The sequence below is a fragment of the Rhinoderma darwinii genome, chromosome 10 (assembly GCF_050947455.1).
Source record: "Rhinoderma darwinii isolate aRhiDar2 chromosome 10, aRhiDar2.hap1, whole genome shotgun sequence".
Lineage (NCBI taxonomy): Eukaryota > Metazoa > Chordata > Amphibia > Anura > Rhinodermatidae > Rhinoderma > Rhinoderma darwinii.
In genome coordinates this window covers 84,532,269-84,559,625 of record NC_134696.1, presented here as the reverse complement: position 1 = coordinate 84,559,625, position 27,357 = coordinate 84,532,269, and the positions used below count along the sequence as shown (strand labels likewise).

General features: G+C 42.8%; 1 protein-coding gene across 1 annotated transcript in view; it reads left to right on the top strand.

Moving 5' to 3' along the window:
• TMPRSS4 (transmembrane serine protease 4) overlaps window positions 1-27,357 on the top strand; it is a 48,828-nt gene that overhangs the window by 18,385 nt on the left and 3,086 nt on the right. The window contains exons 3-10 of the mRNA XM_075838936.1: window positions 9,018-9,066; window positions 9,646-10,086; window positions 10,907-11,059; window positions 12,203-12,326; window positions 17,067-17,165; window positions 17,966-18,003; window positions 26,391-26,553; window positions 26,738-26,904. Of these exons, the coding sequence (XP_075695051.1) occupies window positions 9,018-9,066; window positions 9,646-10,086; window positions 10,907-11,059; window positions 12,203-12,326; window positions 17,067-17,165; window positions 17,966-18,003; window positions 26,391-26,553; window positions 26,738-26,904 (1,234 nt within the window). The remainder of the gene's footprint in view (window positions 1-9,017; window positions 9,067-9,645; window positions 10,087-10,906; window positions 11,060-12,202; window positions 12,327-17,066; window positions 17,166-17,965; window positions 18,004-26,390; window positions 26,554-26,737; window positions 26,905-27,357) is intronic.

The following is a 27,357-nucleotide window of genomic DNA, read 5'->3' as shown; positions in this document are numbered from 1 at the left end:
GAACCTTCTACATTGAAGACATGATGATATATAATACTGTATAAGAGACATATTTATTCATATGGCCTGTATTTTTTGGGTTATAGTCATGTGCAAAGTTTCGGCATCCCTTGTGATCTGTTTCATTCTGTACATCAGCCTTCCATCTTTACAAATGTTTTCTATAGGAGGTTTTCCTACCTCTAGAGTCTGATAACCCAATTTTTTTAAATTAAAACCCGACAGCAGAAAAGAATAGAATGGAGGAAGGAGTACTTTTCCTTTTTTTTTTGTTTAGTATTTTTTGTTAAATTCTAAATGCAGAATAAAAACTGTAATGAGTTGGTGCCAGGGTTCTCAACCATCCAGAAATTCCTGGACAATCCATAAAAATCTACTTTATTTTTATTTTTTTCCAATGTTCGTAAAAAAAAAAAGTTGATGTGTTTTTGATATTTTTAAGGCCCCCTTCACGATGTTTATGAATATTAAACTTTTTATATTATGTGTCGGAAAAGCTCTTGACGTATACGGTAAACGTGTCCATAAGGCTGGATTCACATGAGCATGTTCGGTTCGTAAAGGACGGAACGTATTTTGGCCGCAAGTCCCGGACCGAACACACTGCAGGGAGCCGGGCTCCTAGCATCATAGTTATGTACGGCGCTAGGAGTCCCTGCCTCTCCGTGGAACTACTGTCCCATACTGAAAACATGATTACAGTACAGGACAGTTGTCCCGCAGCGAGGCTGGGACTCCTAGCGTCGTACATAACTATGATGCTAGGAGCCCGGCTCCCTGCAGTGTGTTCGGTCAGGGACTTGCGGCCGAAATACGTTCCATCCTTTACGGACCGAACATGCTCGTGTGCATCAAGCCTAAGGCTTCATTAGCCGAACTGAGGCCGAAAGAGTGTCCTTTTTGCCTCCGTTGGGCTATTAAACATCGGTACACCCTTTTTTTTTAAAGGATAGAATGGCATAGTACACTGCACTAGTTCACTCTGAGAGATACCGCCAAAAAAGTATACTTCGCAGTATATGATGATTTTAACATGGGAGCCTATGAGTGCTGTATGCCACTGCATAGCATCAATCACAGATATATGATGAATGCATATGGCGGTAAATTCTAATGACATAACTGTCCATATATAGACAGTGCTGTAAGGAGCTTCCTGCATAGCTGCTCTGCCCGGTGGCACCAGGACCGTAGTCCCCAGGCAGAGCAATTCTTGGTGCTTCCTCAGCCCAGGGACTCTTGCCCTGTTGAAGCTCTGGCATCACTGTTTATATATGGAGAGTGACGTCAGGAGCTTCCACAGCGCCCGAGTCTTTGGCCAGAGCGTTTCGTGATGCTCTTCCCGGAGACACCAGTCCTGCGGAAGCTCCTGACGTCAATGTCCAGAGTCCCTTGGCGTCATATACCACAGTTTGTCATAGAGTGGGATACGTTGCAGCCTTCCATTGGAGGTATACGTCGGGAGACAGCTCGACATAGACTTCGATGGAAAGTCAAATTGCGATGTGAAGAGGTCCTAAACTGGAGGAGTTCGTACAGATTATTTTGATTGTAATTCTCATCATTTTTCAGTTCTCAGTAAATGCTGCTATGTTAATATTAGTATTTGAGGTATATACATATTTAGTTTTCCAATTTGTCTATGAGTTTTGTATAAGTAGTCCAGAAAAAAAATCAGTTTGGCAACTCGGGTTGATACTAAGTATTGAAAGGCAAAGGAACGCTGTTTCCTCCATGACTTTGTTTGACTTGTACATATGTTTTAAGGCCAAATATTACACTTCTGGCAGGAAATTCTGAGGCATATGTGCTTCTTGCGAAACCAGATACGCTCTGAGCTATTTTCCTTTGTTACAGTGTCATCACAAATTATTTTTTTATATGTTAAAGATGTTAGTGCTTTATTAAAAACGTTTATATTCATTTGTGTGTTTGTGTTTTACTTTTTCTTATTTTTACACTTTTTCTTCCCTATGGGGGCTGCCATTTTTTGTTCCATTTCTGTGTGTGTCGATTAACGACACATACAGACATGGAATACGGCAGCCACAGTCCCATAGGGACTGCGAACGGCTCCCGTCCCATTGACTGCAGTGTACGGCGTCTGTGTGGGAACTGCGCATGCGCCGCTCCCACACAGTCCTATTCGAAATTGGCGCCGTCCGGCGCCATTTTCCTGTGGACCGGAAGTCGCGGCCGGACAGTAATATTACTACTTCCGGTCGCGGCTTCCGGATTTATGCACTTGCACAAGCGACAGCAAACGGAGCGGACGGGCCGGAGGGAGCCGCGGCGGCAGGAGCAGGTAAGCGATTTCAATGTATGTTCGTGTTTTTGTGTGTTTACTACTGTATGTAAACCTACTACACTGTGGGTTAGCTCAAAAAATGGCGACACACAGTGTAGGAGGTTCAAACCCCTCGTTTATCCCGGCACTAGCCAGGATAAAGGAGGGGGGGATGCCGAGAGCTCACTAGAGCGAGGGCTTTTAACCCAATGTTGCAATGCTGCAATTTTGGGAACAGCTCCATCTAGTGACCAAAAATGGGTAGTATTATAAATTAGAAATAATTTATAATATTTCCTGGCTCGTGCAAAAAAAAAAAAAAAATTTGAACAATGTTTAATCACCCACACACTAAATGTTTAATTTTTAAAAAAAAAACATGTTTTTCTGGCAACACATTCCCTTTAACGCTTCACTATTGTATTGGAAAATTCCTTATAAAACCCTTTGAGAAGAATACTGGATGATTTTATAAGGAGGCCATAGTCAGAAAATAGCTGTCCGCTAAAAAATCATGTGGACGAAAACTGAAATTGGCAGAATTCGCTAAAAAATATTTAAAGGGGTTGTCTCATGAAGAGGACATATGGACGTCGTACAGGGGGTTCCCATTTTTTGAGCTTTGAACAGAGAGTCGCTTCATTTCCCCTGCAGCGGCACTGTCTGGCCACATGCGTCTGCTGACAGATAATTGCCAGGGTTAGAGAAGCCATATTGCTGCTCCCGCTTCCATTTGAAAATGGGTTATCTTCATAAGACAACAACTTTAATGTCCATAGATATAAAGATTATTATTAATCGGAACAATTTTTCAATCATGCCTATGAATAACCAGTACTTGCATGTATGCATGTGTATGGTAAAATTTTTGGACATATACTATGAATAAGGACTTTGTCTGAAACCCGTAAGTAAACTGTATCTTCTGTCATGTGGTGTAGCTGTGGATTTTAACATGAACAAATAAAAGTCAATACAATAGCCGTCCACGGAACTCTTGGTCGTGATATCCTGATCTGCAATGGTGAGCGGTCTCTCTCTCTCCCATTTTTGTTGTCTTTTTGTTTCTGTTTGATTTGATCAGGATATCACCGTCTCTCTCTTTGTATTGACTAAACTTCAAATACGTGTGTGTGTGTGTGTGTGTGTGTGTGTGTGTGTGTGTATATATAACTATATAACAAAAAAAAATTAAAAATATTGTTTTTTTAATTTATTATTATTATTTTCTAAAGATTAGTCATTTTGAATTGTCCTGCACTATTTGATTTTTGGTGTGTTTTTTAGTTTGTTTTTTTTTTGTTTTAACTGATAATTTGGCAACAAAAACTAATAGGCGTTATCACTGCTTAAGGGGGTTGTCTACTTTTGATAATGCCGGTTTGTTAACAGGGTCCCCTGACAATAAGCTGCTTACAGTATGTCCCATTGCTGGAACACTCAGAGATGAGCTATAATCTGTTAGGGTATTGACCTGCAGCGACACCACAGGGGAAATAAAGCATTACACAGTTCCCATTGAAATCCATGTCCTGTCCATATAATGCATGAATGTGCCAGGTCCTCCAGAACAAAAGATTTTTTTTGTAGCTGCTCTCTTCTTTGGCTGATAGATGAGAGCCCTGAATGTGGACCCTCTCTGTTAACCCATTATTAAGGAATTCTTAGTTTTCTAAACCAGACAGTCCCTTTAATTCAGGTCAACAATAGTAAAGGACCAAAAAATCCTACCTTTTTCCCTGTCATGAAGGTGGCCATTTACAGATGTTTGTTAGCATATCCCACCAGAATTGACAGAATCTGTCTACAAATCGATTTCTATGGCCACCCTAAAGGGGTTATCCCACCACATCATCTAATCACCTATCCACAGGATAGGTGATAAGTGTTGGATTTGCTGGGGACCCCACCGATCAAGGGAACGGGTCCCCTGTACAAACAGAGTGGCGACAGCACATGTGCACTGCAGCTACATTCATTCTCTATGGGACTGCTGAAGATAGTCAAGCGCTGTACTCGGCTATCTCCAGCAGTCCCATAGAGAGTGGATGGCGTAGCTATAGGCTCATGGGCCCATGTGCAAGAATTCAGCTTGGGCCCCCTACCCCTCCCCAACACCATCATCATCAGACCCCTGCGTGTGCCTATGCCCAGACGCCTTGCCCAACAGCCCCCATAGTATAATGCCCCCACACAGTATAATGCTCCCATAGCTACCCCCACACAAAATAATGCCCCATAACGTATAATGCCCCCCATAACAGCCCCATACCGTATAATGCTCCCCATATCAGCCCCCACAGTATAATGCCATCCATATCAGCTCCCCATACAGTACAATGCCCCCCATATGAGCTCGCCATACAGTATAATGCCCCCCATATGAGCTCGCCATACAGTATAATGCCCCCCATATGAGCTCCCCATACAGTATAATGCCCCTCCATATCCGCTCCCCATACAGTATAATGCCTCCCATATCTGCTCCCCATACAGTATGCCTCCCATATCCGCTCCCCATACAGTAAAATGCCCCCATATGAGCTCCCCATACAGTATAATGCCCCCATATGAGCTCCCCATACAGTAAAATGCCCCCCATATGAGCTCCCCATACAGTTAAATGCTCCCCATACAGTATCATGTCCCCCATATGAGCTACCCATACAGTATAATGCCCCCCATATCAGCCCCCATGCAGTATAATGCCCCTCCACAATATCAGCCCCCCCATACAGTATAATGCCCCCATATGTGCATAATAGAAAAATTGCATAATTACTTACCTATCCCCGTTCCCACGTCGAGTGGAGGATCTTTCACCTCCTCCGGTGTGTGCTATGAGTGACTCGGCGCAGACAGGTGCAATGATGTTGCTACATCCCGCCAGCCGGCGTCGAGCCGCTCAGGGCACAGTGAATGCTGGATCAAGGAGACCTCAGCTCCTTGCTCCAGCATTGAATGGAATCGGGAACTCGGTGAGTGACTCGCGACCCCCCGTAGGTCTTCACATGAATTCCCACGGGGACGCGACCCACAGTGTGTAATGTATTGTGCAGTTTGCGGTGGAGAGAGGAGGGGGGCTGTCATTTAACGGGCCCGCCCTCTCCACCGCAAACAGCACAATACAACACAATACATTACAAGGCAACACAACACAATACATTACAATACAATACAGACTCTGCAGCTCCCCTGCCATGTGACCGTAACAGGAAGTACCGGCTTCACTGCACAGAAAATTAATTTAACAAGCATGCTGTATGGCAACGGGGGCCCGTGGGCCCCCCAGGCTTAGGTACCCGTTCGCAACTGCAACCGCTGCGACCCATATAGCTACGCCACTGATGGGGCCTCAGCTCACGTGTACAACCGCCACTCTGTTCGTTCAGGGGACTCAGGACCTCCAGCGACCTAACACTTATGACCTATCCTGTGGATAGGCTATAAGTTGATGTGGGATAACCCTTTTAAGCAATGGGTTATATGAGTGCATGGCAGCCTCTGTAATCTAATTATGTATTTCTTATGTTTTTGGGCAGCTTCAGTATCGGTTAAATACAAACAGTCTTAAGAGTCCTTATCAAGCACTTGTAAATCTTATTAATACAATTGGGGATATTTATCAAGACTATTGCAAAGTAAAAGTGGAGGAGCTGAGATTCTGTTGCTTGTTTTTCGAAATCTCTATGGGCATCTCTTTCACTTTTCCCTTGAACCACTTTTGGGGACCCTCGCCCATTGTCTTTACTTGGTGTCCTTTTTATAGCAGCAGACCTGATCACTAGTCACTTTCAACTATTTCCCCACTAATGATTTTCATAATTGACTACTATTCATCATATTCTGGCACAAGATGCGTTATATTGAAAAGTGTTTGTATTCCAATTGCACAATGGAACAAAAGTTTTTACAGCTAGTTATAAACTAAACATTGCACCACGGACATGGTTTCAGGCAAGATTAGTCAACCACAAAATCTCCTCATACCTGGCGGGTGTTCCAACTGGTGAATCACTTATGATTGTTTTGTAAATCTGCTTACCAGAAGAGACGTTAGAACATGTCAAAACCGTATTTACATCACCGGTTGTTGACTATTGTCTTCCCGTATTGGTCACATGTTCGCCTTTCAGATCACATAATGTAGTGTTATAAGTATTTTGATAGAAATTATTTTAAAATAACGGATATGAGCCCTAAAGGCTGCCAATGAACAGCGTCTCTAGAAAAAAAGATATTGTGGAAATGTGCCTATGAATATAAGGGTATGTGCACACGAGAAGTGGCCTTTACGTCTGAAAAGACAGACTGTTTTCAGGAGAAAACAGCTGCCTCGTTTCAGACGTAAAAGCTCCTCCTCGCATTTTGCGAGGCATCTTTGACGCCCGTAAATCTTGAGCTGCTCTTCATTGACTTCAATGAAGAACGCCTCAAATTACATTGCAAAGAAGTGTCCTGCACTTCTTTGCCGAGGCAGTAATTTTACGCGTCGTCGTTTGACAGCTGTCAAACGACGACGCGTAAATTACATGTCGTCGGCACAGTACGTCGGCAAACCCATTCAAATGAATGCGCAGATGTTTGCCGACGTATTGCAGCCCTATTTTCAGTCGTAAAACGAGGCTTTTTTTTTCTTCCATCGTTTTGCCACAATTCGAGAGAATCTGTCACTAGGTTTATGCTGCCCTATTTGAGGGCAGCATAAAGTGGTGTCCGAGACCCTGATTTCAATAATGTGTCACTTCTTTTTCATAAAATCGTTTTTTGTTTTGAGTGAGCCGAGCCCGGAGTTCTCTTAATGATTCTCTCATGCTGAAGAGCCCTCGGTATTCATGAGCTGTATCTAGGCCTGCCCATCCACCGATGACTGGCAGCTTCCTCCATATGCACAGTATGGGGAGAAAGTTGTCAATCAGCGGCCGGGGACCGGGCAGGCCGCAGCTCATGAATAATAACTGCGTAAGAAAAAAAGAATTTTCGTAAAACTACTTTACGCTAAAAAGGCAGTAATACAGCGTTTGATCGGGTTCTGTGGCACTACTTTATGCTGCCCTCAGATAGGGCAGCATAAACCTGGTGACAGATTCCCTTTAAAGACTATGGTTTCTATTAAATAATCAGATTTCTATGGAAATGCGGTACAGCAATAAAAAGGTGTGGCTGCTGGTTTCATTGGGGTTGCCATTTGCCATTGAGGTCAATAGGAAGAAACCGCCAAAATAAACGGATAAAATGCCACTTGCGGGGCATGTTTCGGTTTTGCCCGATTCACACAGAGTTTTTTGCAGGTTGAAAATTCTGCCTGGAAAAATCCGCTCCAGTTTTTTTAAGTGGTTTTGCGCCACAGGCGTTTTGTGCTGCGTTCTTGAACATCTTCAACAGGCAAGGGAAAAAAAACGCAAACAGTTTTTGCCATGAAACGTGTCAAACAAAGCAGCGGCTGTTCGCAGTGTTTTTTCCGTCTCCTATTGATTTCAATGGGGTTTTTGAGGCGGAAAATGGCTCCAGATAGGGCATGTCGCTCCTTTCTCCCACAGGCGGTTTTTTCCGATCGCAGGAAAAAAACACCACCTCCCACTGAAATCAATAGGAGGCAATTTCGGCCGTTTTTTCCGCGGTTTCCGCAGCAAAAAAAAAGTGTTAAACGTAAAAAAGCGATTTCACACTTTTTTGCAGGGAGATAAAAACTGTTTTAAAATTCCTTCAGGACATTTCAAGCAAATTTTGAAATGCCAGTGCTGTTTTTGATGCATTTTTTTTTTTTGGGCAAAAAATGCTCAAAACGAGAGTTGCAGACTTTTTCTGCCTCCCATTTGTTTTCAATGGGAGGTCAAAGGCGGAAAGCACTCAAAAAAAGAGCATGCCGCTTTTTTTTTTTACCGCAAGTGGTCTAAAGCTGCTTGGGAGAAGAAACTGCTTTGCCTCTCATTGAAATCAGCAGGGACCAGTTTGGGACTTTTTTTGGGCGCTGATCCCGACACGGTTGCTGTGTCAAAATCCGAGCCAAAAAACTCTTTGTTAAACTGACCCCAAGAACAAATGTGTAAATGGGATTTTAGAATCTGACTGTTGCAGTAATTTACATAAATAAAACGCTCAGTATACAAGTAAACTCCAAACAGGATTATAGCAAACGTGTCTATCAATAGGACCTTTGGCCCAGGCTTTTGAAGGCAGCACAAAGGAGAACACAATATACTGGTGTAACTTTACAAGAGGGATACAACTTAAACTAAAATAGCACACGTATATATGTGTGTGTATGAATGTATGTATATGTGTGTGTATATATATATATATATATAGTGTGATATTTATATATATATATATATATATATATTATTTTATTTTTTTACTATGGCTTTTGTGACTTTTTTGTGTTTTGTATTCACCTTTTCTTATATTTGTGATGTGATCACATATTTGTGTTGTTAATTGCCATGTTAAGCTATATTGCCCCTGACCCTGACATGTACAGTGCAGATCTTGACTCTCAAGACCAACGAATGCCCATTGTTTCAGCAGGCACCATGCGAGTCCTCCTTTTTGAAAATGATCAATAACACAGCAGCTCCCCCTCCCCCCCAAAAAAACAGCTGAGAGCTGTAAGAAATCGTATGAGACCCCCTTAATCGGCTGGTTTTATCCAGACCCACAGTAATAGAGATTTTCTGATGCTATATATATATATGGTGCAGTATGACCCTTAATCTTTTTGTTTTTACAGAGTAGAGGAGAGGAGGAAGTTGATATTGCGTCGCCTCTCAACAGAACAGGTAAGATCAACCCGTTGTGAATATCAATAGTAGAAGCCACAGAGTTTTCTTAGGGTGTGCGCTTGTTTATAGCTCTAATTATCTTCTAGTCAAACACAATAGGACTATTCAAGTCGAAAAACATAAACTAGAACTCATTGATGTATAACATTACTTATGAAAGAGCCTCATTGGAGAGCATGTACTAGTCCAGTCATACAAGTGCCCCTTTATTAAGCCTATTATCTCAGAAGGACACATTCGTACAAACGTCCTCAATTCTGTACATAAGTTCTTTTGCATATATCATATTGTTTTTTTTTTTATGGGACATCCAGTAGATGCAGCAACTTGGACTTTTAACTCTTCACCCCTTCCCTCTCTTTCACTGCTCATATAAAAGTGTACATGAATAATACATCATAAAAGATTGTGAATAAAAAATATTTAACTACCGGTTAGCTAAAGCGGTTGACGTTAGTCATTAAAGCCAACATGAATCTGGGTATCTTTACACATACGTATTAGATCGCATTAGTTGGCACACAAGACGTTTTTAGAGTTTACTATAACTTTGGTTTGGTCATTGTGCTATTACAGGTGCCAATGAAGGAGAAAGTAATTCAGTGCAGCCAACTGTATCATCACCGCCAGCTACCTCTACTGCTAGGACAGCGAACTCTCAACCATCAGGACCTAATAGTGCTCCCCCAGGACCAACTCGTGCCCCGGCAGTTGCCACTCGTGTTGCCGCAGGACCTACCCGTGTTGCTCCAGAGCCTACTCGTGTTCCCCCAGGAGCCACCCGCGCTCCAGTTCCTGCCAACAGACCACCAGGACCTGCACGACCTCCTGCCTCTAGGCCTGTAGGACCCACTAGAACACCAGGCCCTGTTCGAGGTACCCCAAGGCCTAATGCAAGACCTGGAGTTAATCCGCTAGTCTACAAGATCAGAAGAGTTTCAGCACTTAGAAGATACTGTGTCCCAGTCACAACTGCAATACTCATAATAGCTTCGCTTGCAGTCATAGGCATACTGAGTAAGTACAGAAGGAGATATTTTATTCATAGTGTATATAAAGAAAAGCAAAAGGATCTGGTTTGGTGCCAAATGGAATTATATTCTTTAAAAGAAGTAGGACTTTTGAAACCAAGCTATCCTTCCTTAGGTCATAGAGCTTTATACAAAATAGTACACATATACGGTGATGACATCGATAGATCAGACATCAAAATAATAAACATTATTGCCTTCCTGATATTCTGTATCTATTGTTTCTGCATTTGTGTAGATGGCTCCCTGATCGAAGGAAGGACTGCATGTATCTGAAGGCTCATATGTTGTGTGACTTATTCTGTTGTTATTATTAATGAATAATTCACACACTGCTCCAAATCTCCTGTTTCACTCCACACAGCCATATAGTTATATTCTAAATATTCTGTCTGCATGCAGCCACCACTAGGGGGAGCTCACTGAAGACAGATTTATACAGCTTCCAATGATCAAACCATTCTCCAAAAACTCCTAATCTTAGTGCACTTAGATTTAAAACCATCTGATTATGAATTGTTGTTTTTCTTTATAATCACTTTACTCTATACAGAGATCTATAAACCTTTATTGTATTTAAAGGGGTTGTACAAGATTAGAAAAACATGGCAGCTTTCTTCTAAAAACTGTGCACGGCTGTCCTCAGGCTGTCTTTGGTATTACAGCTTGGCCCTATTCACGTCAATGGAGCTGAACTGCAATACCAGACGCAAACCGTAGACAGGTGTGGCACTGTTTCTCGGAGAAAGCAGCAATGTTTTTGTAAACCTGTACAACTCCTTTAAGCGGGTTCCTTTTTTTTACAGTTAAGGTGGTCCTAGATAACTACTACTTCTTCTGCACCAAATCAGTCAAATTCATTCCACTGGACAAATGGTGTGATGGGACACAGGACTGTAGTAACAATGAAGATGAATTGCGTTGTGTACAGCGAGTAGATTTCAGCAACAGGTCCCTTGGTGAGTATTATTCAACGGATGGCATGCATTCAGGAGCGGATTATGCATTTCTGTGGCCCCAAGCAAAGTTATGTCTGGGGGTCCAAGCCAAAGACACCTGTAAACAGTGCCCCACACAGTCCCACTGGTAGACAGTGCCACGTACAGTGCCCCCAGTGGACAGTGGCACACACAGTGCCCCTGGTAGATAGTGCCCCATTCACTATTAGTGCTACCCAAATCAATACTAAATCACACGATAAACGGAGCTGCACAGCAGGCCTCCTCAGTCACGTTAGGCCTTTGAGACGCTGAGATGGGACCATTGCATAGGCTGGCACAATGCAGTGATGTCATCGTGTCAGCCTGCGCAGAGATCCTGTCACATTATCTTATATACTGCAGGCCTAACAAGGTCTGTAGCCTAGTGAATGGTATTCAATTGTATCTGCGTCCTGAGGATGCAGATACAATTAAATTTGGCAGTTGCCCAGTGATCCAGGGCTAATGCCCAAGGTGCCAGGTTGCTAGCAATGTCACTACAACTGTATCTGTCTCCTGAGGAAGTAGATACAGTTAAAAGTTGATTCACTGTTAGGGAGCCTGACTGGGGCCCCATGCAACTGGGTGGCTTGCATGGTAGTAAAGACAGTCACTGCAATCATTACACAGACAGCCCAATCATTTTGATACAATTTTTTTTTAAAGGACATTGCCAGCAGTTTAAGGCCTCAAAACTGCTGACAGGTAACCTTTAATGCTTCATGTGGCCTGCGGGGGTGCTGTAGGCGAATTGAAAACTTGATCCTGGTTATCACAGCAATTTATTGTCATGGGACACATGTTCTAACTGAAAAGGATTGTCCAAACCAAAAAGAAACACAAAGGAATTACAAACTCCAAGAATGCAGTTGCCCACAAACAGCACCCTTACACAGCCCCATTATTGTCCCACCCTGAAGCCATGAGCCTCCACCACCCAAGCTTCCACCTATCTCTACAACTTAAAGGAACAGAAACCCACCATGTATTTTCAGCCCCACTTGTGATGAACAGTTAGGCCTAACTTTTTTCTTTTAGAAAGCAAAGCTACATGATTATATACTAAAGCTCTCCCCAAACCAAGAGCAGACTGTTGATTTGTTATTTGTTCTTGTGTAAAAGTCAGGTTTACAGATTCGAGCTCCATTGTACAGGTCTACGCCTCTGGAAGGTGGAATTACGTTTGTTTCGATGGTTTTGATGCTGCAAGAGCAAAAGCTGTGTGTGCCCAACTAGGATATTCAAGGTAAATTATATATAAAATAGAGCTATCGTCTATAAAGAAATAGTTTTTATTTACTCCTAAAGTCAAACAATCACCAATAAATATAAATTCAGCCTCCTCTGTCAATTTGATAGAATAATCTATTTAACAATTTTTTAGATTTACCGGCATCCTATTTAGCAGTCATTATGGCTCCCATAAGAGATCTCACCCGCCTTTCAACGGGTCCTTGAATTTTAAATCTATTATTTCACAGGCAAAGACAGAAAAAAACTCTTGGTTATGCTAGATCTCTGCAGTGTTTGACACTGTAGACCACCAACTACTATTAAATATGCTCCACTCAATGGGCATTAGGGCTCATTCAGACGACGGCCGTTACACAAACTCATGTACTTCAATGGGGCCGTTCACACAACCGTTGTTTCAACGGAGCGTGTGAAGGGTCCGTGAAAAAATAGGACATGTCCTATTTTACTGCGTTTCACGCATCCCTCCATAGACTGTAGTCTATGGGGGATCCGTGGCAACGTGTCCCGCACGGGTGCACCTCGGATGTGAAAGACTTCCATTTTTCACATCCGAGGTTGCCAATGCTCGCCTGAATATAGCCTTAAGGACACTGCTCTCTTTTGTTATTTTTTTTTACCTCTCTGACTATTTGTTCAGTATGTCATTAATTGGCTCTAATTCTCCCCCTTGGTGTTGGGGTTCCTCAGGGATCGGTCCTAGGTCCTCTCTTCTTATCTCTATACACATCCCCCTACTGGAAAACCATCAGCAGATTTGGCTTCCGGTACCATCTCTACATTGATGACACCCAATTACATACCCCTTCTGTGGCATCAGCCCCGCTGTAACATAAAACATAAGTGATTGTCTGTCCGCTGTCTCTAATATAATGTCACTCATCTTAAACTGATACTTTCAAAAACTGAGCTCCTTGTGTTTCCACCATCAACTAACCTCCCTAAACCTGATGTCTCCATCTGCGTGTGTGGCAGCAGTGCCGGCCTTAGGATAGATGGCGCCCCATGCGAAATGATCTTTCGGCGCCCCACCCCATCATTAAAAAAAATGCTCCATAAAAAAAGTATAATGCCCCTTTAGTGCCCCCATACAGTATAATATATTACAACCCCTTCAAGGACACAGTATTTTGACCTCTAATTGTGCCCACCATATTATGCCCCCTGTAGTATCCCTACACAGTATAATGTCCACATAGTGGCCCCCACACAGTATAGCGCCTCCTGTAGAATTTGCCATACAGTCTGTAGACCGTGCCATAATCCCCCACCTCCTCCTTGTAGATTGTGCTATACAGCCCCCCCCCCACCTCCCCATGTAGACAGTGCCCCGAAACAAAAACAAAAATTGTACTCACCCAGGCCCTGTTCCCATGACGAACTGAGCTGCTCCACAACGGGATCCTTGCGTCATGATCCTGTAGCCTAGTACAGAGTGTCCCAACCTTTTCGGACTCAAGGCAGCACTGGAAAAATAAAATTACCTCAGGGCACCCCTACCAAAAATTGTTTCGAGACAGACCGAAAATGGCTAAAAACAAGCACTACACTCTTAGGGTTTGTTCACACAGCGTTTTTTGTAAGGAATTGACAGCGGGTTTTTTTTGCGTTTTTTTCTTAAGCCGTTGAAGCGAATGCAAAAGACGCAGGGAAAAAAAGTTCCAAACGAGCGCATCAGTTATTTTCTGGCTTCCATTAATTTCAATTGGAGGTCAGAGGTGGAAACCACTTGAAGACCATCAGCCCCCCCACTCACAGTAAAATGACCATCAGCCCCACCACTCACAGTAAAATGACCATCAGCCCCACCACTCACAGTAAAATGACCATCAGCCCCACCACTCACAGTAAAATGACCATCAGCCCCTCCACTCACAGTAAAATGACCATCAGCCCCCCACTCACAGTAAAATGACCATCAGTCCCCCACTCACAGTAAAATGAGCATCATCTCACCACTCAGAGATTCCCCCTGTAGATAGTGCCACACAGCTCCCCTGTAGATAGTGCCACACAGCCCCCTTGTGGGTAGTGCCACGCAGCCCCCTTGTGGGTAGTGCCACGCAGCCCCCTTGTGGGTAGTGCCACGCAGCCCCCTTGTGGGTAGCGCCACGCAGCCCCCTTGTGGGTAGCGCCACGCAGCCCCCTTGTGGGTAGCGCCACGCAGCCCCCTTGTGGACCGCGCCACACAGCCCACAGCCCCCTTGTAGGTAGTGCCACTGTAGATCCCTGAAGGAGCGGAATCCCCGTGTGGCCGGGGATTCCGCTCCTGGAGCGCTCCGCTTGATGTATCTGTCCATATATGGACAGTGACATTAGGGGCAACTCCTGAAGCGGAATCCCCGTCCACAGCATAGACACAGCGTGTGGCCGGGGATTCTGCTCCTTCGGGGAGCTACAGTGGCGCTAGTAGATAGGGAGATACCGTTGTAGCAGCCGCAGCTAGCGGCACCACTGCCCTAATGCCCGGTGTCGCCGGCATAGGGCTGCTACAGCGTTAGCGACGCTACTGAGTGAAGAAGCGCCCGGGCGGAAAGGCGACTGCTGAGTCGCCGGGCCAGGGGCGCTTCTGAAACAAGCAGGGGAAGGGAGCCAGCCCAGTGCCCCCTTCCACCTGCTGGATTGATGCGCCCTGTGCAAAGGCACAGTTCGCACACCCCTAAGGCCGGCCCTGTGTGGCACTACCATAATTCCTAGGCAGCACACCCGCTGTCTCAGGGATATGTTGGATCTTTCCTTAACCCTTTATATTCAATCATTTGCACGCTCCTGTCACCTGCACTTCAAAAACCTTTCCCAAATTAGTATTTTCTTTATTGTGGAAACATTAAAAAAAATTGTCGCTCTGATTCACTCTCGTCTTGATTACTGTAACTCATTACTAATCGGTCTTCCCCTCACTAAACTGTCCCCTCTCCAATCTACCCTGAATGCAGCAGCCAGGCTCATCTATCTGACCATCCACAAAAACCAATGCCTCTGCCCTGTGCCAGTCACTGCACTGGACCGCTATGCCATTGCCTCTACCCTGTGCCAGTCACTGCACTGGACCGCTACACCAATGCCTCTACCCTGTGCCAGTCACTGCACTGGATCGCTACACCAATGCCTCTACCCTGTGCTAGCCACTGCACCCGACCACTACGCCAATGCCTCTACCCTGTGCTGGTCACTGCACTGGACCGCAACACCAATGCCTCCACCCTGTGCCAGTCACTGCACTGGATGCCTGTTCTGTTTAGAATACAATTTAAACTTATTACTGTCATTTACAAAGCTCTCTACAGTGCTGCACCTCCTTACATCTCCTCCCTCGTTTTTGTCTAGCACCCTACTCGCGCTCTACCTTCTGCCAACGATCTAAGGTCCTGTTCACAACGTTTTTTCCGCAGCTTTTGCAACGGAAACCGCGGCAAATAACAGCCGAAATTGCCTCCCATTGACTTCGGTGTGGGAAAAGGAAGCAACATGCCCTATCTTTAGGCGTTTTCCACCTTAAAAACCCTATTGAAATCAAGGGGAGACGGGAAAAAATGCTGTGAACGGCCGCAGCGTTATTTGACGCGTTTTTTTGATGCGTTTTATGGCAAAAACTGCTTGCGCCAAAATTCGCCGCAAAAAAAGCTTGTGGTACAAAACCACTTAAAAAAACCGGAGCTGATTTTTCCAGGCAGAATTTTCTGCCTGCAGAAAACTCCATGTGAACAGGGCCTGAGACTAACATACTGAGAAACAATCCAAACCTCCCACTCCAATCTCCAAAACTTTTCTCGTGCTGCACCAGTTCTCTGGAATGCGCTACCCCAGACAAACCAATTAATTCCCAACATCCACAGTTTAAGCGTGCCCTAGTAATACATATTTTTTTCGTGATGCCCTTTTGCATTCACTAATTTGACCCCTTTTACTGATGCCCAACTATCTTTTTAATACCCTTTTCTAAAAAAAAAATCTCTGACTCTGACCTCTGCATTGAGCAGTATCCCCCCACACTCATTGACCCTATTGCACTTCAGATCTGTACATACAGATACTGGCTGGTGACCGGCTCATGCAGCTTTATTTGTGCTATCCAATTTTATAAAATTTGGCTGGACCGTTGTACCAAACAAGCACTTTTACGTCTTGTATCACTCCGTACATTATTATTATTATTTATTACCTGGCTTCTGTAATTATTGTGGAAGGTCAGACTACAGTAATAACCTAATTTGTGTAAAGTAAGAGTTGGTTTTGTATTATTTGAACAAGTAATTTTGACATTCTTCCTGCTCCTTTACTGGAGTGTCAACATTGCAACCTAAGTAGAGCAGTCTTGTTTCTGGTCACTTTATAGCACGCCTTGCAGAGACTTGCAGCTCCACAGAATCTGGATCAATGCCCTGAAAAATAAAGAAGAGTATTTGACTTGTTTTGGGTACTCTCAAACCAGACATGAATATTTTGGTACTCCGTCGACATTGAAGTACATAATGAAGATAAATGCTGCTCTCTAGTGGAAAAAAGTAGAATAGCAGCTTCTCACTTTATGGCATGGAATGTAGCAGAGAAAACTAAGAGGGTAATAATGTTGTAGAATATGAATAATCAGTATTTCTTCGTTATTTAACCGCTATTAATTATTTTTCTCGTAACACTCATGCCCTTTTGTCGTGCTGTATGCTTCACATAAACTGACGCGTTTTGTTTAGATAATACCGAAAATAAAAACCATTCTGTCCTTGTATTTCAGTAACCCTACATTCTCCTTTGCAAGTACAAGCGATCAAAACGGGGCATTCAGTACTATCCAGGTAGTTGACAGTGGCATTCAGGTGAATCCTATTACTGGGTGAGTAGAATTCCTAAAACTATAATATACACGTCTTTCTTACTACTGTTCACCAGCATAATAGCACCAATTCTACTACCTAATAGCATGATGTAGAGTAATGGAGTTACAGCTTTTACTTGGTACCGAAAATAAAATGGAAAGTGTATGATGTGTGGGGGCCTGGCTGGTTTATGGCCGCTGCAGGTGTATCACAGGCGATGGGTTGCAAACTCAAACTTTGCTATGTCTGGTTTCTCAGCACAACCGGCCACAGCATGGAAAATACAAAGTTTATCTCAATATGAGAGGCACAGTCTTCTACACGAGGCAGGCAGATGATGGCTGGCTGGCTTTGCTTGCTGTCACGGACAAGGCCATGGTCACCTCTCCATGATAGAGGGGTTGGTCTGGCAATACTAGACCTAGTAGGTCACAACTGGTTTACTGGTTGCTGTCCACGTGGGAGGTCTCCTGACTGTACCCCCTGCAGCTCACCCCTGCTTGTGACCCGCAACAGGACATCAGACACAGGCCGAACGATAAGTGTCGTAATTTTTCCAGCATCTCCACACACTTCTCCTACACCGCGCTCACAGCAGCTCTCTTTCCCACTCACCGCCCAGGTTCTCTCCAATCTTTTACCTAATGTCATGGACGTATTCCATTTTTTGCAGCAAAATTGTGTCAAATCACTGCAGTTTTAAGGTTTTGTGTAGAAAAAAAAAAACAATGTAACCCCAATGTGTGAATAGTTCCTCATTGAGAAGACGGTACTTTATTTATTCTTCTTATAACGGTTTGTGTCTGTTTTTCAACAGTTGTTCATCCGGGAACATTGTATCTCTGAGCTGTATAAGTAAGTTTGTCCAGATCTATTGACATGTCATATGCTTTATACAGTATGGGAAATGTATGGGGCATCTACTTACCATTTCAAGCCATAACCATGGGGCCCTGAACAGTTAAAGTATTAAGGGTGGCCCAGAGACTTGATTAGTATTGTTGCCTTGCAGCAGAGTTGAGCAACATTTGTATGGACTTTGTTTGCTTTAAACGGTTTAATGGGTACTCTGATTTTCTTCTGCACTCTCCAAGCAAACTAATAGGTTATCTGGTTTTGGTCGGTTCTAGGAAGCAGTCAAGTGCAAGTTAAAGGGGTTTTCCAGTCCCTTAAAATTGATGGCCTATACTCAAGATAGGCCATCAATAGCTGATCGCTTGGGGTCCGACTGCCAGGACCCACGCTGATCAGCTGTTTTGAAGAGGCCGCAGCACTCTTGCGAGAACTGCTTCCTCTTCGTTCCGGTCACTGCTCGTATTGTGAATCACCAACACAGCAGTAGCTGCTCTACACTGTATTACAGCCTTCTCATAGTTACATAGTTACATAGTTACATAGTTAGTACGGCTGAAAAAAGACACATGTCCATCAAGTTCAACCAAGGGACGGGAAAAGGGAAGGAAAAATTTCTACACATAGGAGCTAATATTTTTTTGTTCTAGGAAATTATCTAACCCTTTTTTAAAGCCATCTACTGTCCCTGCTGAGACGGCTCCTGCGGTGACTATTCCATAGATTCACAGTTCTCACGGTAAAGAAGCCTTGTCGCCTCTGCAGCTTGAACCTTTTTTTCTCCAGACGGAGGGAGTGCCCCCTTGTTTTTTGAGCGGGTTTTACATGGAACAGGATTTCACCATATTTTTTGTATGTGCCATTAATATATTTATATAAGTTAATCATGTCCCCCCTTAGTCGTCTTTTTTCAAGGCTAAATAGGTTTAATTCTTTCAATCTTTCCTCATAACTTAAATTCTCCATGCCCCTTATTAGCTTCGTTGCTCTTCTTTGTATTTTTTCCAACTCCAGGGCATCCTTTCTATGAACTGGAGCCCAGAACTGAACTGCATATTCTAGATGAGGCCTCACTAATGCTTTGTAAAGTGGCAATATTACATCCCTGTCCCGTGAGTCCATGCCTCTTTTAATACACGACAATATCCTGCTGGCCTTTGAAGCAGCTGATTGACATTGCATGCTGTTATTGAGTTTATGATTTACAAGTACACCCAGATCCTTCTCAACAAGTGAATCCGCCAGTGTAGCGCCCCCTAGGACATATGATGCATGCAGGTTGTTGGTACCCAGATGCATAACTTTACATTTATCTACATTAAACTTCATTTGCCAAGTGGACGCCCAAACACTTAGTTTGTTTAAATCTGCCTGCAATTCACAAACATCTTCCATAGTCTGAACTATATTACATAGCTTGGTGTCATCTGCAAAACTAGAAATAGTGCTATTAATCCCTTCCTCTATATCATTAATAAATAAGTTGAATAATAGTGGTCCCAGCACTGAACCCTGGGGTACACCACTTATAACCGGTGACCATTCAGAGAAGGAATCATTGACCACAACTCTCTGGATACGGTCCTTGAGCCAATTCTCAATCCAATTACAAACTATATTTTCTAAACCTATAGTCCTTAATTTACCCATTAGGCGTCTATGGGGGACAGTGTCAAATGCCTTTGCAAAGTCCAAAAACACTAAATCCACAGCGGCCCCTCTGTCTAGACTTCTGCTCACCTCTTCATAAAAACAGATTAGGTTAGTTTGACAACTTCTGTCCTTAGTAAAACCGTGCTGGCGGTCACTTATAATGCTATTTATTGTCACATAATCCTGTATATAGTCCCTCAATAGCCCCTCAAACATTTTCCCCACGATGGATGTTAACCCCTTAACGCTCCATGACCTACTATTAGGTCATGCTAACTGTAGCGTTCGCGCTCAGTGACCTAATAGTAGGTCATGGAGTAAACACGGCGCCGTTCGCGCGGGGCGCGTTCATGAGCTGTGATAGCTGCTGTTTCCGACAGCAGACTATCACTGCTCAATGTGCCGGGACCGATCGCGGAGCTCCCCCGCCGATTAACCCCTCAGAAGCCGCGTTCAATAGCGATCGCGGCTTCTTAGGGGTTAATCCGCCATCGCCGGCCTGCTACACGATAGCGGCCGGCGATGGTGACTATGGCAACCGGACACCAAACAATGGCGTCCGGCTATGCCATAGACGGAAGCCTAGTGGGTCCTGACAACGTCAGGACCCACTATGCTTGCTGTCAGTGAGTAGCTGACAGTTCTAATACACTGCACTACGCATGTAGTGCAGTGTATTAGAATAGCGATCAGGGCCTCCTGCCCTCAAGTCCCCTAGTGGGACAAAGTAATAAAGTAAAAAAAAAGTTAAAAAAAGATGTGTAAAAATAAGAAAATAAAAGTTTTAAAAGTAATAAAAGTAAAAGTCCCACTTTTTCCCTTATCACTCCTTTATTATTAATAAAAATATATAAACAAACAAATAAACTATACATAATTGGTATCGCCGCGTCCGTAACGGCCTGAACTACAAAATTATTTTGTTATTTATCCCGCACGGTGAATGCCGTAAAAAAAAATATTAATAAACCGTACCACAATCACAATTGTTTGGTCACTTCACCTCCCAAAAAATGGAATAAAAAGAGATCAAAAAGTCGCATGTACCGAAAAATGGTATTGATTGAAACTACAGTTCGTTACGCAAAAAATAAGTCCTCGCACGGCTTTATTGATTGAAAAATAAAAACGTTATGGCTCTTAGAATAAGGTAACACAAAAAGTGAATGATTGTTTACAAAACGTATTTTATTGTGCAAACGCCATAAGACATAAAAAAAAACTATAAACATCTGGTATCGACGTGATCGTATCGCAGAATAAAGTGAATATGTCATTTATAGCGCATGGTGCACGCTGTAAAAAAAAAAGTATACAAAAACAATAGTAGAATTGCTGTTTATTAGTCACCACGCCACCTAAAAATTGAATAAAAACTGATCAAAAAGCCGCATGCACCCCAAGAAAACTACAATGGATTCCTCAAGGGGTCTAGTTTCCAAATTGGGGTCACTTTTGGGGGGTTTCCAATGTTTTGGCACCACAAGACCTCTTCAAACCGGACATGGTGCCTAATAAAAAAGAGGGCTCAAAATCCGCTAGGTGCTCCTTTGCTTCGGAGGCCGGTGCTTCAGTCCATTACCGCCCGAGGGCCACATGTGGGATATTTATCAAAACTGCAGAATCTGGGCAATAAGTATTAATTTGTGTTTCTCTGATAAATCCTTTTGTGTTATAAAAAAAATGGTATAAAAAGAGTAAATTTCACCTCTACTTTGCTCTAAATTTCTGTGAAACACCTAAAGGGTTCATAAACTTTCTAAATGCTGTTGTGAATACTTTGAGGGGTCTAGTTTCTAAAATGGGGTGTTTGATAGGGGTTTCTAATATATGGGCCCCTCAAAGCAACTTCAGAAATGAACTGGAACCTAAAAAAATAAATAAATGAGGCAATACTTCGCTTCTTACATTATACTGATAATGAGCCGTGCCCACCCCGAGATTACCCCAGTTTTGACCGTTTGTATAAACGGAGACCCCTATTAGACCGTTTCAGTGCCCGGTTTTCCCAAGCATACACCCCCGAGAATTGTTTTTCTATTGATGAGTCCCTGGTACATTTTAAAGGGAGGGTTCAATTCCGCCAGTACCTGCCAAGTAAGAGGGCAAGGTATGGCGTGAAGATGTATAAGCTGTGCGAGAGTGCATCAGGGTATACCTATAAATTTAGGATATATGAAGGAAAGGCCACCCCCAAACCAGACTGCATCCTGGACTACAATAGGTACATGGGAGGGATGGACTTGTCAAATCAAGTCCTGAAGCCCTACAGCGCCATGCGGTGTGGTATAAGAAGCTGGCCGGGCACATCATACAGATGGCTTTGTACAATGCGTACGTGCTACGTCGATGTGCAGGCCAGAGGGGAACTTTCCTGGAATTTCAAGATCTAATCTTTAGGGACCAGGAAGGGGTGGCACCCAGTACTTCTGGAAGCGAGGCCACACGCATCGTACCAGGGCAACACTTTCCAGGAGAAGTTCCCCAAACCGGTGGAAAGGGAAAGAGTCAAAAGAGGTGCAGAGTCTGCTATAAGAGGGGGATAAGGAAGAACACAATATACCAATGTGACACGTGTCCCGAAAAACCAGGGCTCTGTATAAAAGATTGTTTTAAAATGTATCATACATCCCTTGATTTTTAATTTACCCTGATGCACTCCGCACAGCTTACCCCCCTCATCTTTCCCTTCTGAGCCCTGCCGTATGCCCAGGCAGCTGATAACAGCCACATGTAGGGTATTGCCGTACCCAGGAGAACCCACATTACAATTTAAGGGGTGTATATCTCCGGTGGCGCATGCTGGGCACAATATATTGGACACTGAAATGGCATATATATATATTAAATTGCAAATCTCACTCTGCACCATCTGCTGCGCATTATCTTTTACACAGTACCTGTGGGGTCAAAATGCTCACTACACCTCTAGATGAATGTCTTAAGGGGTGTAGTTTTTAAAATGGGGTCACTTCTCGGGGGTTTCAACTGTACTGGTACCTCAGGGGCTTCTGCATACATGACTTAGCACCAGAAAAGCTCCAGTAGGCCAAATGGTGGTCCTTTTCTTCTGAGCCCTCCCATGGGCCCAAACAGCAGTTTATCACCACAAATGGGGTATTGCCGCACTAAGGACAAATTGGGCAACAAAATGGGGTATGTTGTTCCTTGTGAAAATAAGAAATTTTGATCAAAAATGACATCTTATTGGAAAAAATATCATTTTTTTCATTTCACAGCCCAATTCAAATAGGTGCTGTGAAAAAACTGTGCGGTCAAAATGATAACAAAAACCATAAATGAATTCCTTGAGGGGTGTAGTTTCCAAAATGGGGTCACTTCTGGTGGGTTTCCATTGTTTTGATACCTCTGGGCCTCTGCAAATGCGACATGGCACCCGAAAACCAATCCAGCAAAATCTGGACTCCAACAAACACATAGCGCTCCTTTCCTTCTGAGCCCTCCCATGGGCCCAAACGGCAGTTTATCACCACAAATGGGGTATTGCCGCACTCAGGACAAATTGGGCAACAAAATGGGGTATGTTGTTCCCTGTGAAAATAAGAAATTTTGATCAAAAATGACATCTTATTGGAAAAAATATCATTTTTTTCATTTCACAGCCCAATTCAAATAGGTGCTGTGAAAAAACTGTGCGGTCAAAATGATAACAAAAAACATAAATGAATTCCTTGAGGGGTGTAATTTCCAAAATGGGGTCACTTCTGGTGGGTTTCCATTGTTTTGATACCTCAACACCTCTTCAAACCTGGCATGCTGCCTAAAATATATTCTAATAAAAAAGAGGCCTCAAAATGCACTAGGTGCTTCTTTGCTTCTAGGGCTTGTGTTTTAGTCCACGAGCGCAGTAGACACACATGTGGGACATTTCTAAAAACTGCAGAATCTGGACAATACATATTTTGTAGTATTTCTCTGGTAAAACCTTCTCTGTTACTAAAAAAAAATTGAATAAAATTGAAATTCAGCAGAAAAAATGAAATTTGCAAATTTCATTTCCACTTTGCTTTAATTCCTGTGAAATGCCTGAAGAGTTAAAAAACTTTCTATATGCTGTTTTGAATACTTTGAGGGGTCTAGTTTTTAAAATGGGGTGTTTTATGGGGGTTTCTAATACATAGGCCCCTCAAATCCACTTCAGAACTGAACTGGCACCTTCAAAAAAAGGCTTTTGAAATTTTCTAAAGAATATGCGAAATTGCTGTTTATGTTCTAAGCCTTGTAACGTCCAAGAAAAATAAAATAATGTTCAAAAAACGATGCCAATCTAAAGTAGACATATGGGAAATGTGAACTAGTAACTATTTTGGGTGGTATAACCGTCTGTTTTTCAAGCAGATGCATTTAAATTCTGAAAAATGCGATTTTTTGTAAATTTTCTCTAAATTTTGCAATTTTTCACAAATAAAGACCAAATTTTACCACGAACATGAAGCCCAAAGTGTCACGAGAAAACAATCTCAGAATCGCTTGGATAGGTTTAAGCATTCCGACGTTATTACCACATAAAGTGAAATATGTCAGATTTGAAAAATGGGCTCTGAGCCTTAAGGCCCAAACTAGGCTGCGTCCTTAAGGGGTTAAGCTTACTGGTCTATAATTACCCGGGGAAGACCTAGAGCCCTTTTTGAAAATAGGCACCACATTTGCCCTGCGCCAGTCCCTTGGCACTATACCAGTCACTAGAGATTCTCTGAATATTATGAAAAGGGGGACAGAAATAACTGAACTAAGCTCTTTAAGAATTCTAGGGTGTAACCCATCTGGTCCCGGGGCCTTGTGCACATTTATTTTATTTAATTTAGCTTGGACCATCTCTACATTCATCCAATTCAGTATATCAACTGATATATTAACAGCACTGGCACCGGCTACATCAGCTGCTCTTTCTTCAGTTGTATATACAGAGCTAAAGAACCCATTTAGTAACTCTGCCTTCTCTTGATCCCCTGTGATCAACTCCCCATTACCATTATCTAGGGGTCCTACATGTTCAGACCTTGGCTTTTTTGCATTTATATGCTTGAAGAATTTTTTAGGATTTGTTTTACTATCCTTGGCCACCTGCCTTTCATTTTGTATTTTTGCTAATTTTATTACATTTTTACAGATTTTATTAAGCTCTTTATATTTTACAAAGGCTACAGCTGTACCCTCAGATTTGTATTTTTTAAATGCCCTTTTTTTGTCATGTATTGCCCCTTTCACAGAAGGTGTAAGCCATGTGGGGTTTAATTTGAGTCGTTTATACTTGTTACCTATAGGAATACATTTTGCACTATAATAACTCAAAGTAGATTTGAAAATCTCCCATTTATAATTTGTTCCATTATTTGACATTAGTTCTTCCCAGTCTATATCCTGAATTGCCGCCCTCATCCTGGGGAAATTGGCTTTCTTAAAATTAAATGTTTTTGCCCTCCCAGCCTGCGTTTGTTTTTTATAGTATAGGTAAAATGTAACTATATTGTGATCACTGTTACCGAGGTTTTCACGAACATTGACATTCCCAACAAGATCTGCATTATTAGAAATGACCAGATCCAACAGAGCTTCACCTCTAGTCGGGTCTTCCACAAACTGGCCCATAAAATTTTCCTGCAACAGGTTGAGGAAATGTCTCCCCTTTGCAGTTGAAGCCGAACCATGAAACCAATTAATATCCCGGAAATTAAAATCTCCCATTATCACTACAGTACCCGCCTGTGCAGCCTGCTCCATCTGTTTATTTACTTAAGTCGTACGAGCGATGCGGTCTCTTTAAAACAGCTGAGCGGTGGAAGTCCCAGCAGTAGGACCATTTTTAGGGACTGAAAAACTCGATGTTGCTTTCATCTGTTCTATAAGGTATTTTCACATCCCAGTAAAAGATTCCCGACAATTATGTTAAACGTAGGCTTGGACAAATGCCTAACCGTAGCATCTGTTACCCATAGATCGTTATGGCATCCATTTTTAGCATATACGTCCTGAAAGGCTCATGGCCTATACCTTTTAATGAATGCCTGTAACATCTGCCATACAGTGACATATATCACCCATTGTTTCCCATGTTGAAAAAAGTATACTTCGGGATATACGTCTTTTTACGGGATCCTGTTGTATGGAATAGTGCAGTTTACTGCACTATTCCATCCCTCAAACGGTAGACCCGATGTATACCAGTCTGAAGGAGGACTAAGGAATACACTTTTCGCCTCCGGTGGGTTAACGGATCCCTATTGTTACGTCAGGAGCCGTCCTGTTGTACACCCTAAACAAGACCCAGGAAATCCAATGCAAACAAGCCAATCATAAAATTGCTAACATTTCCTTGAATCCAGTTTTGGCAGAGACAGAAGAACGAGTCATGGGATCTACGTAGTTATCTGTATCCTCCCATGCGGATATAGACATTCCAATATTTTTTGAAAGAGTATCAGTCACCTCTCCTGACATGTCTGGGTTAGCAAATACTTGTATTCCCCATTAAATAACAATTCTACAATATATTTTCTTGGAACTCTGCACTGTGCTGTTGCTCTATTATTCCTCCTGGAAATATGTGAATACATTAACAACTATGTGTTACCATTCCCGTTGTCAATGGTATTAGGAGAGCTGACTGGTCTTCTTTACATTATACATCTGTACAGTCTCACTGCTTTTCTATTATTAATGTATTGTATATTTACTTTGTAACTCTCATATTACTTTGTTTTTGTTTGTTTTTTTAGCCTGTGGTGTTAATCATAAAAAACAGCGAATTATTGGAGGAGTTGAAACCTCTATAGAGAATTCACCCTGGCAGGTCAGCTTGCAGTATATGGGACAACATTCGTGTGGAGGAAGCATTCTTACCCCCCGTATTATCTTAAGTGCGGCACATTGTTTCCAAAAGTAAGTCATGGCCTTATGTATAACTTTAGCTTTGATATCACTGGCGCGCTTGTTCCTTGGTGGACACCGTGGGCTGTTGGATGCCATGGCTTCGCTGGTTTTCTAATATTAATACAGGTCCTCAGTCGCAGTAAGTAACTTTATTCTATTGCATAAAGATAATTTAGTCTTGTCTCCCATCTAGGAATGAGCAGCAGGTGGATAGATGGCGTGTTCAGGCTGGCCGTGCCAGTCTTTCCTACATCTTTGCATCACAAGTGGATAAGATCTTCGTTCACACCCTTTACAACTTAAATCAAAAGCCCTATGACATTGCTATACTAAAACTGCAGAGTGACCTGACCTTATCAGGTAATAAGACTACGCTAAAAAATACTGTTATTTTCTGAAGTGAGATGATTCATACATGAAATTTAATCATGCCACTAAAAATGGTGTAAGAAACCAGCGCAATATTTATTGACCCATGGCACCATGTTGACAATTACTGGCAGATCTGACAGATTTTTATTTTAAAGGTTGTAGGATCAAATCTGGCTATAGTTGGCCAAACTCGCTGATTCGGCTGACAATTCTATGTGTATGGGGTCTACCGTTTTGTTTTGTTTTCCCCCCCATCCTTTGTTTCCTCTGGAGATAAGCTAATGCCACAGTGGTCTGGCAGCAATATAGTTCCCTCTTTTCATTGAAATAAAGATGCAGGCTTGGCCGAGTGTGCATTTTTATGATGGGGTCGGGAAAAAATTGTGACCTATGTGTTGTACCTGATCCTACAAGTAGAAGTTGAGAAATTTTTTATGTGAA